The sequence below is a fragment of the Anastrepha obliqua genome, chromosome 1 (genome assembly GCF_027943255.1).
Source record: "Anastrepha obliqua isolate idAnaObli1 chromosome 1, idAnaObli1_1.0, whole genome shotgun sequence".
Classification (NCBI taxonomy): Eukaryota; Metazoa; Arthropoda; class Insecta; order Diptera; family Tephritidae; genus Anastrepha; species Anastrepha obliqua.
The window spans coordinates 100,967,104-100,983,222 of NC_072892.1; the positions used below are offsets into that span (position 1 = coordinate 100,967,104).

The 16,119-nt window shown below is 34.3% G+C and overlaps 1 protein-coding gene across 1 annotated transcript in view; it reads right to left on the minus strand.

Annotated features, from left to right (window-relative positions):
* LOC129253341 (tyrosine-protein phosphatase vhp-1) overlaps positions 1-16,119 on the minus strand; it is a 57,048-nt gene that overhangs the window by 37,040 nt on the left and 3,889 nt on the right. Inside the window, exon 2 of the mRNA XM_054891664.1 lies at positions 6,600-6,755. Coding sequence (XP_054747639.1) covers positions 6,600-6,755 — 156 coding nt within the window. The remainder of the gene's footprint in view (positions 1-6,599; positions 6,756-16,119) is intronic.

Genomic DNA, 16,119 nt, shown 5'->3' on the forward strand with positions numbered 1-16,119 from the left:
ATGAGAATTGTTGTAAATTTTTATTAAGTGCTTTCAATTGAGGCAGCAGCTATTTACAACAACAGTAGAACATATAACCATACACATAAAAATTAATAGGAAAAAAAAAACAAAAAACAACAAACAGCCCAAATACACGCAACAATTGTGGCTGACAGCGGCGTTGAAAATTTAGGCTGATGAGTGGTGTTCAGGCAGGGCGCCCAATTGCGGCTAGCCTATGAGTTACCATGTGTGTATGCATGTGTGATGTAAGGTGCAGATGTATGCATCCACATATGTAAGTATTTAGTTTTGGGGAAACGCTGCCTATGGGTGGTGGGGCATCGTTTGGCGTCGTTGTTTTTTGGATTTTGTATATTTTTGCTTAGCATGAAAAATTTATGTTGCTTGCTTGTAATTTGTAGTTTTTAATAGTGATGTAGATTTGCAGTTATACATAAATATATGCAGGCGTACATACATTTGTATATGCGCATATGCGGTAATGCTATAATAATTAGTAGCTATGCTGCGTGTTATTGTTGTCGACGTTGGGGTTTGCGCGCCATTACCGTTTTCCTTATTAGTTGCAAGCAAAATGTTGAAAGAAATATATTCATTTATTCTCTCTTCCTCCTTATCTTATTATTATACCTATTTTTGTATAAACATACGTAGCCACACATACATTTACAATGTACGCAGCCAAGCAGTTTCAACATTTTTGTTTATGTCTGTTTGCCTCTATGTCTCATTCAAAGTTTTCAAATAGCAACCTTTTTGGCTTCTTGGGCAAATATTGATTTTCTTCTCAGTCATAAAGCTTCTAATTGGGTTATCATGCATTTTCTTGTTTTTTCTATTTTTGTTCTCCATTTTATTCTTCATTCTTCTCTCCTTTAGTGGCACGTTTTTGTTTATGCCCCTTTTATGACTAGGGATTACTATGACGACCGCCAGTTTTTGTTTTGACTGCTGAATTTTGATTTCGTTTGTGTTGGCATGCGAGACAATAATTACGCTGGTGCAACTACTGCTGCATGTTGAACGGGAATTGTGGAAAATTGCATAAGTTGATAAATGTGGGGAAGAGGCAATGACGCTGAATGTGACAATAGAATAATTAAGGGCTTGCAAAATACAACATGCATACATCCATAGCGATTGTTATTAGTTGAACCTATAGACTATGCTTCGGAGCAGTAGAAAACTTAGCTTAGTTTTGAAACGAAAGTTATAGTTTAAAAATCCCCATTATTCCATCCTAAAGGGGAAAACTAAAACAAAAAACCTAAAAGATTGTTTTTACGAAAATTGTAAATATAATTAATCTTATCAGTAGAGAATGACAGTGAGGGGAAAAAATCCAGTCGTGCTGGAAATACCAAATAAGTAACAATGCCAAAGTAAACCCCAAATTAAGGCCCAAAAGAGTCTAGTTGTAGTCGATATGATATTATATTTGTTCTTGTAGTGCCCTAGATGCGTTGCTTAATCCAACTTGATTCTGTCGGCTGTGAACTTTTGCTATTCGCGTCTCTCTTATCATTTTTCGTAGACTTTTTTTAATTCAATTATTCAATAATTAAAGAGTTTAACCCGAAATTAAAAGAGAAACAACACCAAATTTTGTTTTCCATTGTTCAAGGCTTGGATTTTGATTTGGTCACGTTGTCGACTTGTCAAATATCATTTGAATAGGCAACTGCTGCATAGGCTGCAAGCAATTTGTTTATCAATTTCATTTTTAAAATGTCTTCGTCAAAGAAAATAGCTGAAGATTCTCGTTTCGTAGGCCTTAAATTTTGATGTACATAGGGTTGTGTGGTGTAATTTTCTATGAAAGTTCAAATATCCAACTTTTGTTTTAGTTAATACACAATTTTCCTCCATCCACAAAAAATTACAAAAAATTTCCTATGTTCCTGCAAGAAAAAGTTCAAACTTTCACCTCTTGTTTTAGTTAATACCAATAGTCCCACAACAACAAAAAAAAAAAAATTAAAAATAAAAACTGTCCTATCATCTCGAGAGAAATATTTGGCATATGCGATTTGATAAGCAATTAATAAAAGTGGATGTATGTATTGCTAATTGAGGACAATAACTTCCCTGCTGTCCTGCTCTCGCTTGATTGATATTCACACAACTTGGCACTCACTTTTTCTTACTCCCACGTACATAGCAGGTTTAGATATCTTTTAAATTTCATTAGTGGTATAAAACGCTCTTCTCCATAACCCTCCCTACAGTAGCCATTTTGTTCCTGTCTTTCCCCATTTATTCTCTCAATGGTGACACAAGGCACGAAATTTGTGTTTTGTCTTAATAACACTTAACTTCACTACAAGAAGTTGCTGATGGAATTACTAACACACGCATACTCATAAAATCAGCTCGCCAATGATAGAAAGAGAATGAAGTAACCAAGTTACTCACTTTTATGTATGTGTGCCAATAAGATAAGTGCATATTTGGCATAAAGATACTCTCCTATAAAACCGAAATAACTTAAAAGGTGATTCCCATTGATCATATCATATCATACTTTTCCGATTGAACTCTATAAAATGTATGTTATGCCCCTATTGAAAACCCTTTAAATACATTTGAGTATAATTTTTACAACTTTTTTTGCATTTTATTGAGAAACCGCGTCACTTTGAAATAATGTTTTGCTCACAGGAAGTACTTCTATGTATTCATAATTCGTTAGAAAAATATGTATGTATATATGAACATAGGAATGTATATATGGAAGATATATATTTTAGTAGTCAGTGAGTGTACTACTTTGGTATGCTTATTTTAGGAATAAAAAGCTTTTATTGTTTTTTGAAGATTCTTAGCAAGCGGTGCCGAATTCATAAGAATTAGTATTTTTTATAGACAATATGTTCCAATGTTTAGGTATGCACAATATATTTGTGTGTACGTAACCCAATCACAAAAAAGGTTACTCACAAGTAGACTTTAGAAGGCGAGCCTGTAAAATTTATAAAAATTGAGACTTTTTCTTTAAGACCTCAGTGCGTATAATTTTTAAAACCGTTTCTTGTCGCTTGCTTTCCAATTTATTACTGATATTATGGGATTGTATTAGCAACCTTTGATTGATAACCTAAATGTTCTTTCCAGACCAACCCACAATTTAGCTGATTCAGCCGAAGATTGCAAATGGTTTGGGAATGTCGCTTTGTCAACTCATTATTTGCAACAGTTTTGCCAGCACATCCTAGTAAATGACTAATAAAAAACTGTGCTAATTCTTATGAACTACATACAAATACATGTACATATATGCATGATCATTTAAGGTGAGATTGGTGGTTGACACGTCATCGGCTGATCCTGCTGAGTAATGCAGTTGGAATACAGCTAGCAACAATTTGTTATTGAGGAATAATTTCACAATGGCACACGATATTGAATGAAGGGCAAAAACGCACGCATCTAGTACGTATGTGAATATGTGTATATGGACATGAGTACACGGAAACAAATTATTTGATTATAAAAACTTGAACTGATAATCGATTGGGCAAACAAAATGACTAAAAACTATAGGCAAAAGCGTAATAACTGTACCAACAACTATACTGAGATATTTTGCAAAGTAGTGGTATTCGCACCACATTTGTATGCATAATTTTGCATATGTGGGCGTAACCGCCCACTAATTGTATGCCGAAATACTCTAATATTTACTGCTATGGAAGCCACCCTCAATAAGTTATTCGATTCCATCAACAAACCAAAGGTAAATCACTTTAGACTAATCGCAATAATAATAACAACAACAAAAACACCATTAAATCAGCAATTAAGCTTTTTAAATGAATCATGTTTGCGACGTTGAGCGTTCAAGTGCAAAATAAGGCAATAATGTGAAGGAATACTTTTTTTCTGTTATTTACTCAAGTGACTGTAAATAGAAGCATACTTGTATGCACATACATATGTATATGGTAATAAACAAATTGTATTTTCATTTACTCATTTATTGAACATTTGCTTATCAGTCGTGTCACCGAGGGCCATTAGTGACGCGCATCAGCAACGCCAAAGTCAGCGACAGCGACAGCGCCAGCGCCACCAATAAGAGATAATCGGATCCCCATAGATGAAATATACATACATACATACATATACAAGCGCCCCCCCCCCTAGTTACCCCGCAATGATGATAACATTTTACATATTTGTCAATATCAATGTAAAGTATTTGCATGCCAATGTATATACATACATATACATATATACATACATATAGACATATTTAAATCGCTTGTAAATTTCTTTTCCGTTGCAATTTTTTCTTCAAGTGACGGAAGTTTTTCGTTTTGCGTAAAAAGAAATTGTAAATTATTCTGTTGTTTTCGCGCCGGTTTGTGAAGGTGAAAATGCAACAATAACAACAACAACACCAACAGCAGAATTAGCATGCATGCAGTAGTTGATTTGCATGATTGTGATGCAATTATCAGCGCACACTGCGCATCGAGTTGCCTTGCACAAATCAAACACTACGCAAACAGTACTACGCGGCGTATGAGCAATTTGTAGAGCGCTAAAGTGTAGGAGTGCAGAGCGGTGCTGCTGAGTGTTGGCTGTAGCTGGTGGCGTTGGAATTTAGCGTGCATGCAGCACGTGCTCAATGCAGCGAACATGCTATTAAGAAACAATAAGCAACAACAACAAGCGCGCGCGCGCACACACACACAGCAAAATTTGCGAATGCAATTTGAAATGTTAAAAACTATGCACATATTTTAGCAAAAGCAAAAAAAAGTGAGCAAAAAAATTAATAAATTGTTTACATTTAAATTACATTATTGGTTAATTTGCGTATGCTCGGACTGAGCTCAGCTCAAGCTGGGGAAAACGCTATTGCTACTACTGTTACGTTTGATTTGCCTTTACACTGGCTTGACGACGAGTTTTATGTGCTTTTAATTGACAGCTACTGTACACGATGCGTCGCAACTTATTTACTTGTTATTTTATCACTCACTGAATATTTGCTGGTGTACGCCAAACAAATTTGCTGGTGTACGTCAACTTGGCACTGACAGATTTTTATTACTAATATTATTTGTACTTTGTAGTTTGTTGTCAGTCAGTTGTTGGTGCGTTGATGAGGAAATAAATATTCATTTAAATCACATGCAAACAAGAGTATATCACTATGTCTATCCAAATGAATGCGTATGTAGGGGTGCGTGACAAAAGTAGTGAATTTTATACAAGCTGTAAAACTAAACTGGATAAGCATTAAGATACTGCCGCCAACTCTGATATCGTTCGTCGTTGTTTTATTCTTTTACTTGTTTAATGCCAGTTATGCGAAACATGTTTAACAAAATGTATGCAGTGCACGTTTCAATCGCTACATATTTCCATTAACACATACATACATACATATGTAAATGTTTTAAAATTTAAACGCATATCGCGTGTAGCTGCAACTTGCTTAACTTTAGCCAGATGGAGAAATGCGTAAGCAAAATAAATAGCTTTATTGAAATGTGATAGGAAACTTTGCATGGAATTATCTTAAACCACCTATTTCATAAATAAAATATTGTACATTTAATATTAATAGTAGGTAAAAAATTGTGAAAAAAAATTAAATTTACTATTGGCAGCATCCAAAGTTCCTTTTTAAGCGCATAAAGAAAAGAATGAGCCAAAATTAAAATCCAGCGACCAAACTGGTGTTAATATTGGGAAAACATTTTGATTTCTATCAAACTGAAATGTTTGCTTTAAAAGTTGTGGAATCCCATTTAGTCTCATGCAAGTAGGTGAAATTTCATTCAGCATGGAGCAAAATTAAATTTTATGTTCTTAAAGTCGCAGAATCCCATTGTGCTACGCCCATGTAGGCAACCAGCGAGTTTTTCAGTATGGTCGTCGTTGTCGTTGTTGTAGCAATTTACTAAACCCTGCCAGTGCGATGTAGTCACCGATCGTCCAAGTTAAAAGAACTCATTTAAAGGTAGGTCAAGAAAACGTGGGTAGAACGACAGGTTGGGTCAAGAGGAAGAAGGGTGTTGGGTGAGTAGGTTTGATAGGGCATGTGAATAGGTGGTTAGTGGCGTACGGTGTGCCTTTTAATGTGATATGTATGCATGTACTTACTTGGAAGACGATAACATAAATTTTGAAAACAAAGAAATTAATGCAAATGTCTTACGCTTAAAATGCATCTGCTTAAAAAAACTCATACACTTATTACTATTTAAAGACACTGATTCGAGGGCACTAGATTCACGCAGTACTTTTTTGTTACTTAAAAGTTTAAAAAATCCTAAGACAGAATTCGATTATAGCGCAACAAAGCTTCAAAGATAAATATTGTGACTTCCCAGTCGCATTCAGGTACATCAACAAGTATTTTAATCAGTATTTACGTTCTAATTGTTCTGTTATTATTTTCTTTTAATAATTTATTTGCATTCTATTATTTTGATTTGTGAATCGCGTTGTTCTTGTCGTATTATTCAAAATATTTCACCTATACAAGAATTTTGTTGTTGCTTCCAATCGAATTTTTTTGTTTGTTTTCAATAAAAACATCGCTTTTTATTATTATTGTATTTTATCAAACTCACCATAAACAGCTGGTGTAGAGCAACTTCTCATTAGCGGTGAACGATTGCCTGTTTGCGGCGCCGTTGACGACCAATCCTCGTTGCAGTCTTCTGATGGCATTGCCTCTGGTGCCGAAGCTGTGCCGTGTGTATCGCAAACTGTGGATCGTTTACAATCTGCAAAAAACAAAAAAAAAAATATATATATATATATTGGTAAAATTAGGATACGTAGATATGCAAAGAAAGTAAAGAATTCTAAAATAAAATATGAAGAATTAATTATAACAAAAGGCGGAATCAGTTCATTGCTTAATACAGAACAAATAAAAATAAATTAAAATCAAAGAAAAAATGGAAAGAATGGGTATCTACTTTTTTCTTAATTTAAGTATTTCTTCAAATGAACTCCATAACTGAATCTAATAAAAAAAGTTCACACAACAAACTTTTACGCAAGCATACAATAAATTGGAAAGAAATTAGAACTTTTATAAGACGCAATAATTAATAAGACGCAAAAATAATTAATAAAAAAATTCAAGAAAATATAAAAGAATACTAGACTTAATTGTCAATATCAAAATCAATTTAATGGAGTGCAAATGAATTGCACAAATACGCACACAGACATACAAGCTTTATGCGCAGGGTAAAGGCCCTGCAGGAAGAGTGAACTAATAAAGTAATGAAAAACTGAATGCAGAATAGACAGCTGGAGCAATAAATGAGAGATGGGTTTAGAAATAGTGAATCTGAAGGCGCTTATTTAAAACTCAACCAAAACCCCTAAAGAGCAGAAATTGTAGAAAATTAACTGATAAAATTGAACGCGAAACAGAAAAGATTTTAGTGAATGCATTGAAATAGAAAACAACGAGCATAGATTGCCCCGATTGATAGATTACAAGATTGCGACAACCGTGAGAGTGATTCTGGCAATAACGTAACAAACAAGAAAGAGAACGGGATTGTAGGGGAAATTCGTTCGTGAATAACAATACAAGTGAGAGACAGAGAATTGCACCGGTTGAGTGTAAAACATTCATACGCTTCGCTTGAACAAAAAAACAGGCCTTTGCGTTCAAACGATCGAACTTGTTCAAATAAGTTATTGTCATTGTTTATTTCAGCTCAATCAAATCATGTGCTGCGTTTTAGCTCTCCGATGTTATCACCAATCGTCTTCATAGCAGCCGTTTCGGGTATTTGCTCGTTCGGCTGTACATTCATTTTTTTGAGCAAGAATAAAAGGACTATAGAGCCAAATGAGCCGGTTTGAGCACGTATGATCCCGCATGAGTTTTTGCATGTAACGATAGCAAAGTAAAAGCAAAATTTTTAAGCAAAAACACTATATTTTCATATATGTTTTTTTTCCTTAAAATTTATAATAAAACATATAAAATCGTTTAACATTATTTTACAACGGCTGAAACCAACTAATCCTTTCAAATACGAAACGCAATTTACAGCGTACATTGTACGCCAACGCCCGTTTGCTCGAACATGTGCTATTTACAATAATGACAATTACTTCTTTGAACAAGTTTGATAGTTTGAACGCAAAGGCCGATGCTAATTTCATTCAATGCTGCTTTTTGGTCAATGATTAGATTTGAGCCGAAGGCATTAGATCATACGTGTTGACTGAGCTAAACTACGCGTTCGCCTGCATGAGCTGACTGCACTTGACCAAATATTTTGGTTCAATTGACTGAATGTGAGCAAGAAATTTAGCGTATGAACAACTCAAGAAAACAGTGAGCCATGCAGGCCTCTGGTGAGAGACCATGCAAACACCAAATGAGTACATATATTATCAAGAATAATAGAAACAAGATTGCACCCATCAGAGAGATATGAAAAGGCGAACAAGAATGCAAGAAGAAGAACTTACACAAACAACACACGACTAAATTGCACACTGCGACGTCACACACACAGAGATTCTGTCACATAAATGAAAAATAACTAAGAATTTTGCAGTTTACTAATAATATGTTTACAATTCCAAATTTGTTAAAAACTTGCCGTCTCAAAAAATTACAGATTTTCCTATGGGGTAGGTACTACATACGAATACAACAACAATACTAAATTGAAACCATATTTGCTTGCGTATATTGGCATACATTTGATTGCTTGTCAGTTTGTACCTTGCAAATCGAATATTTGATTTAATGAATTGAACCAATCGAATTGTAATACATAAGTAGAAACCTATGTACATGTGTTCAAACGAAAATATGCTATATAGTTTTTGCCAAACACGCAGCTCGAAATCAACACAAGCCAATATAAAGTAATAACAGAACTCTAATCGAATTGCTTACGCCTGAGCGACGTATTCGCAAATGATTCTTTTCGATTCGGCGCGCGTTGGCATGACGTCAACATTTGTTTTTATTGGTTTTGGAATTGAATTTTTCCAGTTGTAGAATATACACACTTAAGAATTTCATTATAATTTTTATTTAATGCTGCTGCATCACCTGAACTAAGCTTTGATGAATTTCAATAAAGGCGCTCGTCCGGAGGTGGAAAGTGGAGTAAAATAAAATTGAATTGAGAAATTATTGTAATATATGTAGGTATGTATGTATTTGAATAAAGTGACTATATACATACATTAGTACTCATTCCCTAGGTATGCTTATATAAATCTATACAACAACGTGAAGAGATTTCAAATTCGCTCACTATGCGATTATATCAAGTAAAAAATTTGTTGACTAAAAAGAACAAAAAAGAACTTTTTTTTGACTGATCGATGTTTATCTGATGGCTGGCAATAAGTTGCTGAAATGGTTGACTGATTAAGCAGATTGTGTTGAAGAATATTTTATTATTTGCAATTAGTGATGGGCGTGTTTGACAAAGTACTAAGAATTTATTTTGATGCCGAAAATGGCAGAAATAATAGGAGGGAAAAATGCCACGAATGGCATAATATGTAATACATAGTATATGTATGCATATGTAATATGTATCATATGTAGTTAAATATGGTTTTGTAAAATCTCTTTAGTACCGAAAATTTTGGTTATATCGGTAACTGATATGATAACTATGGTTTGACAGCTTATAATGGCAAACTGGTTGACATTTTTGTTCAGTAAGGTTTATGAAACGAATAATGCCAGAACAACTCTTCCAGATTGTGGAAATTTACTTTGAAAAAATAAATGTAGACGAAAAGTTCATAGAGCACTGACGACATCATCGGCTCTCATTTATTTCGAAATGAGAAAGGCGCTGCTATTTCGGTAAATGGCGAGCGCTATCGAGCTATGCTGACTGACAACCGATTTATTGCAATATTCAAGCCACCATTGACCACCATGCAGCCAGATTTATTGGGAAAAGTAGTAAAAATTAGACTGATCGAATAGATCATTTAACTCGTAGGCACGCTATAGTATTCAAAAAATAAATGCCGGATTATATTTAAAACAAAAATCCATTTCAACAAATTTTTAATCTAATTTTCCAATCTATTTTTATTGTAAACAGGTCACCAAAGAACAATAAAATTTCGCATTTTTTAATTATTTTATGGAGACTATATTAATTTTTTAGCGATTAACAGGTTTGGGCGTAAGCTGCACAGGCTCAGGATATGCGATTCTGTGACTTTTCTACAGTTGCATTATCACACTTGCTGCACGATGCGATGCGGGAAAAATAAGTAAACATCACGGCCTCGTACGGCCGGAAGAGGCTCGAACGCTCAGTCCAGCATAGAAGGCACAATAGGGGGTTTAAGGTTGAGGTGCATACTTCTATTGAATATCTTATCTAGCAATTAGTATTTAATTTTATGGCATAAAGTGCGAAAAGTTAGCTCAAATAATTAATAGAGAAAAGATTGCCCAGAAATTTTTAGTTTTTCGTCAAGAGTTAATAGGTATAGATATATATATGTAGGTATATTAGAGTTAATAGGTATATATAACATTAATATCGTGAACTACAGACAAACAATTGCCAAAAGTATTTAAGAATAACATTTTTTCATTATCGATTTTCAAAAAAAAAAAATCCTGAATACGTACAATCAGTCAGAGCAATCGACGCTATTTTCTATTTATTTAATTTTTTCTATTCTAATTATCATCGTAAAAGCAAGCGTCTCGAGTATTTGTTCTAAACCACTTTGTTTTTAATTTATGAAAATATCACATTCTTTTAAAAACTCACCTTACATATTGGTGTTAAATTTTTTTATTTGTCAAAAATATGGAGGCATTCAAGAGAAAAAAATACAATATGTACCTACAAAAATAACAATGAAATTTCGCCGCCCGCTTGAATCTGTGTATGCAAAAAAGCTCTCATCTAGATAAAAAATATGTCTACGCCAGCAGAAACTCAAGTCAAACAGCTCGACGATAGCTTGAAAACTCAAGCGGGTCACTTTTAATTCATGAATTTTAAATTTCAATTCATCAATTTTGTAAATTGTGCCATTCAATACGCCCTCCATACACTCTAGCGCCAAAGCTGTTTCATACAACTGCATATAAGTAGATGTACATACACATGTACAAACATGCTTGTTGTTGATACTCTTTGAGAAACTTCCTTTGGGTCGAGCGAATAACAACAGTTGATTAGAAATTATGCTTATCAGCGAGAATTGAACTGAACTGAATGAATACATGTGTACATATTATATATGCATAAATGTGTATGTTTCCATGTAGCTAGCTACGAGCACAACGGTTTTTTAAGCGTCAGCATAGGAAGCAAATTATATAAATTATAAGTAAAATATAAGTAAGTCTTCAGACCGAGTCGGTAAAATTATAATTCGTTATGCGGAAATACAGTAAACTTTCTAGGTCTGAAATACATGGAAAGTATACACCAAAACCGAATCGTAACTTTACCGAGCTCAGTCTAAATACCCCTAACATTTTTAACAATGTAAAGTTGAATATTTGTACATGGGGAAACTCTTTGAGGTGACTATTGAAAGTTGAAGAGGTTTTTGTTTTTATCTAATGGAGTAGTTATCACCAGAGAACATGACAAAGAGCTTTACACTTATTTGTGTCCATATAGGTACATATGTATGTATTTACGTATGTTGTACTTTAATATCTACAGTGTAGATTTCTATAACAATTTTAACTCACTCTGCAATGCTCCACATTTTTGGCTGAAAGCACATCCAAATATTCGTGGGCTGCCAGACACTGCTTTAAATTTATTTATACGAGTGCTGCAGCTGTAGGGCGTGAATGATTTGAAATCTAGTGGATATCACTTATGTATACGCTCTAAGGATCCTGTGGTTGCAGATCTGCAGCTATGTTGGAAATTAAGAGTAGTGATTGAGAAAGCACAGGAAAAATTCTCTTGCAGAGCGAATAAAATTTTATATAAAAACATTGCCCAAATATAATTTCTTGATTTAGGCAACTTCAAATATTCGTTGCTATATACATATGTATATTATGTACAATAATGCATATATAAGTATATATGCATATATTTTGATTCTTTGTGCGTCCGTTTTCTTTACGCGTTCTGTGAAAAGCAATTGAAAACCTCAGTATGCGAGTATGCTGATAGTCTGACATATCAGTTTATTTGCGGCTTTACACGCTTTTTAAGCGATAAACAAATAAAGGAAACGCTAGACTTTGGAAAAAAGTATGCGATTGCAAAGTAGAATATGTGAAAAAAAAAAAAAAATACCAGTCTAACGGTTAGACGCGATAGAAGTGAAACCTTCCGTAAAACAAACTGAGAGAGAATGAGACGAAAACAGCATTAGGGGCGGGATAATTATAGGTTCATTATAATATTGATATAAAGTTCATATTTTATTTTCTTCATTTTATTATTATTCATCCTCAATGTTTTCAATTTCAACAAATGATACGAGTGGCTTATGATAGCTAAAATATGATACAAATGCTTTGGTTTCGATGTTGTCAACATATCTTTGAAATACCGCGTCAATTGTTGTTTTTGATCGTGTTGTCGATTCAGTGCGATTGTTACACATTTTTAAATTGAATGTTGTATTGAGAAAGTCAATTGAAGGAACCGCTGTGTCCAATGCAAAATTTACGTTGAAATCACCTCTTAAAATCATTGGAACTTTATCGTATCCGCGATACTTCTGGTGTATACTTTATTAAATTTTCGTGAATGAATTCCGTGATGCTATTTATTGATTTTGGTTCTCCGTCACCTTTGGAAAATGTGTAAACAGTAAGCAAACTTTATTCAAATATTTTCCCTCATTTTTGCATCAGTAAAATTAAACAAACGCCGTAGCCGAATGGGTTGGTGCGTGACTACTATTCAGAATTCACAGAGAGAACGTCAGTTCGAATCTCGGTGAAAACACCAAAATTAAGAAAAACATTTTTCTAATAGCGCTCACCCCTCAGCAGGCAATGGCAAAACACCGAGTGTATTTCTGCCATGAAAAAAAGCTCCTCATAAACATAGCATAAAAAAAAAAATAACTGTATAAAAAAATTTTTTTTCTTGTGATTCGAACCAAGGATTTTGGATCGGAAGCTCACATTGCTAGTCGCTCGGCTACCGCGCCATGCTGTCGGCGCTGGCCTAAAAGTTATTTAGTTCGTCGCTACGTTTATATCAACATATAATATAACGCTTCGTAGCTAAATAACTTTTAGGCCAGCGCCGACAGCATGGCGCGGTAGCCGAGCGGCTAGCAATGTGAGCTTCCGATCCAAAATCCTTGGTTCGAATCACAAGAAAAAATAAAAGTTATTTAGTTCGTCGCTACGTTTATATCAACATATAATATAACGCTTCGTAGCCAAGAGGGTCGCTATTTCCGTTTCACTTTTTCTCAAATCACTCCCAACGATTCTAAAGAAGTTTTCACTTCAATAGTTGACGTTATCAGTATTGAGTTGGTTTAATGCTTTTTATGTAAATAAAACAGCAGCTAATTCAACTTGAATTTTGCATTGAAATTTGTGCTTGCGCCAACAAAACATGCATATACGAATATAAAGTGCAAGCCCAAATTCAACCAAAAATTAACTGCAAGTACTTTTTTGTACTTAAGTCTTTTCGTTTTAGCTTTTGGCTGACGTCAAAGGAAGCAGGAAACGTGTTTTGGCAGCTACTGTTTGACGCTGTTTATTTTTTGTAAAGTTTTAGTTATGCTTTATTTGTGTAATACGATTTACACGTTGGCAGCTGCGTTGGCAAATCGTTGGCCCCGGCAAACAAAAAAAATTGCATGTATGAAATAAAAATTTAACGCCAGAAATCACTTGGCTCACAGAAAAAATGCAATTCAGGAATGATAATAATAAGGGGCTATAGAAAACAATTCAACAACAAGAACAACGTGAGACAATGCAGACCATATGCCAACAACAACCGTCTCAACAAGTAACAATACATACACACTCCCATACCCACTCTCAACTAATAAACAAGCCAGCAACAAGCAGAGCTTAACATAACAAAAAATAGGAGAGAGGCCAAATTACACAGAAACAAATATATGCAGCAGCAATTCTCGAAGTCCAACCAAGCAACGTCACCTCTACGCAACAGTCATCAGCAGTTCAGTAACAACAACAACAATAGCAGAATGAAGACAAAAAAAAAACCGCGACCAGCAACCGGAGTTTCTGCAGCAACAACAACAATTGTTGCTGTCGGTGTAGCAAAAACTCGAACTCGTACTCGAAAGGTCGTTTCAAAACGGGTTCAAAAACAGTGTTGCCAACTCCACGTAAAAAAGCACTAACACAAGGCGCACGTTTTCTTTTTGGCTCTCTTGTCTACTTACATACTTGTACGTTGGTATGTACATATATACTTATAGTATGTCTTGCCGTGACTTGGCGGTGAATTCGTAGCTCGAGTGTTGGTTGCTGCTTCGTTTTTGCTGCTGGAAACGGCGACTGTTGGTGTTATTGTTTTTGTAGTTACTGGTTTAGTTTGCTGTGTTTATTCGTCAGCAGTAGGGGTTTCACAATGTTGTTGTTTTCTCGAGTTTTTCATTTTTAATTCGAGTCTTCTTTCTTTAATTTGAAACGTTCGTTTGGCTCTGTGACTCACATTGCAACGACACCCCATCAACATTAGTACTTAAGTACGTACACACATATACATACACGCATACGTACATATGCGTCTGGTGTTGGATAGTTGTTGATATGATGCAGTACTTTCATTGTTGATCTCTCGATTGAAGATGAAGATGTTGTTGTTTGTTGCACGCGAAAATGTTTGTTATTTTCAAGCGCATTCTTCATTGTTGCTATTGTTGTTAGATTCTTTTTTTCACATACATACATACACATACATACATATGTATGTTCTGCGAAAAGGCGCGAAAGCATAAGCGCGACTTTGAAGTGGGGGAAAAATGTATTGTTATTGTGCAAAATTGTGAGGGATATTTTTTTTTTTTTACTCGTATGCTTATTAGGAAGACGAAGAGCAAATTGGTAACTATGCAGGAAATGCAATGCGTGAGCAATGGGGAAACATAAAAAGCACTACTCTAACAGAGGTGCATTGGAGTAATTTTAAATAAGAATCAACTGGCAATATTAAGCAAAAACTGCATTTGTATGTATGCACATATTAATAAGCCTGTTGAATTTATTTTTCGTTCCACTGTAAAAAAATCAGTCACTAAAAATTTCACACTACTCTTTGCTAAACAAACGCTGGCACAAAGTGAGCTTTAATTAAATTTAATTTTAAACAGCTGTTTAAGCTGTGCTAATCGTGTGAGACACTAGAATATTTAATATAAATAAAAACGTTGATGAATCACTACCACTTTCCGCAAGCTTACCTAATTTGAGGTACATTTATATATGTACCTACATACATAAATACCTGAGAATATACCTGTCTACATATGTATGTACATATATATTGTAGATACTTTAAAGCATAAAATTCCAAAGAATCGCATGAGACATAATGCTTCAAAATATGCAAAAGAGGAAATTCTAATAAGAACCGAAATCTAAATGATTAGATCATTATTATTGAAGAGTAAAATAATTACGTACATACTCCGCATGGACATGATTAGGTGGTGTGTAGAGGCAAGATTAATAGAAGTATTGATATTTGTATAGAAGTATATGAAACAAATTGAATCTAAAACTGATGACGTGAATGCAAAAGCTAATCAGGAACGGATAATGGGTAACAGACGATCACTCTCAACCAAAATTTTGAGGCATAGGTCTAGGGATTGTCTGATAAATGGCATCTCGGTAATATATACAATATTTTTAACTTAATATTGTGATAAAAACTTATGCATGAATATTTAACATTTCCAAGAACGCACCGATCTCTCAAAATATACACTCTCCCTGGCTGAAAGCATGATTTTTTGAAACGATATAAATATTTATTGCAATTTTACGAATAAAAGGGAATTTTTATTGGATTAATTTTTGAATGCAATTTTTTGTATTTTTGAAAACCAATTACAACTTATTGAATCATCAGTACAAAAAGTTGACAATTTCATTATACCTGCTGATAATTG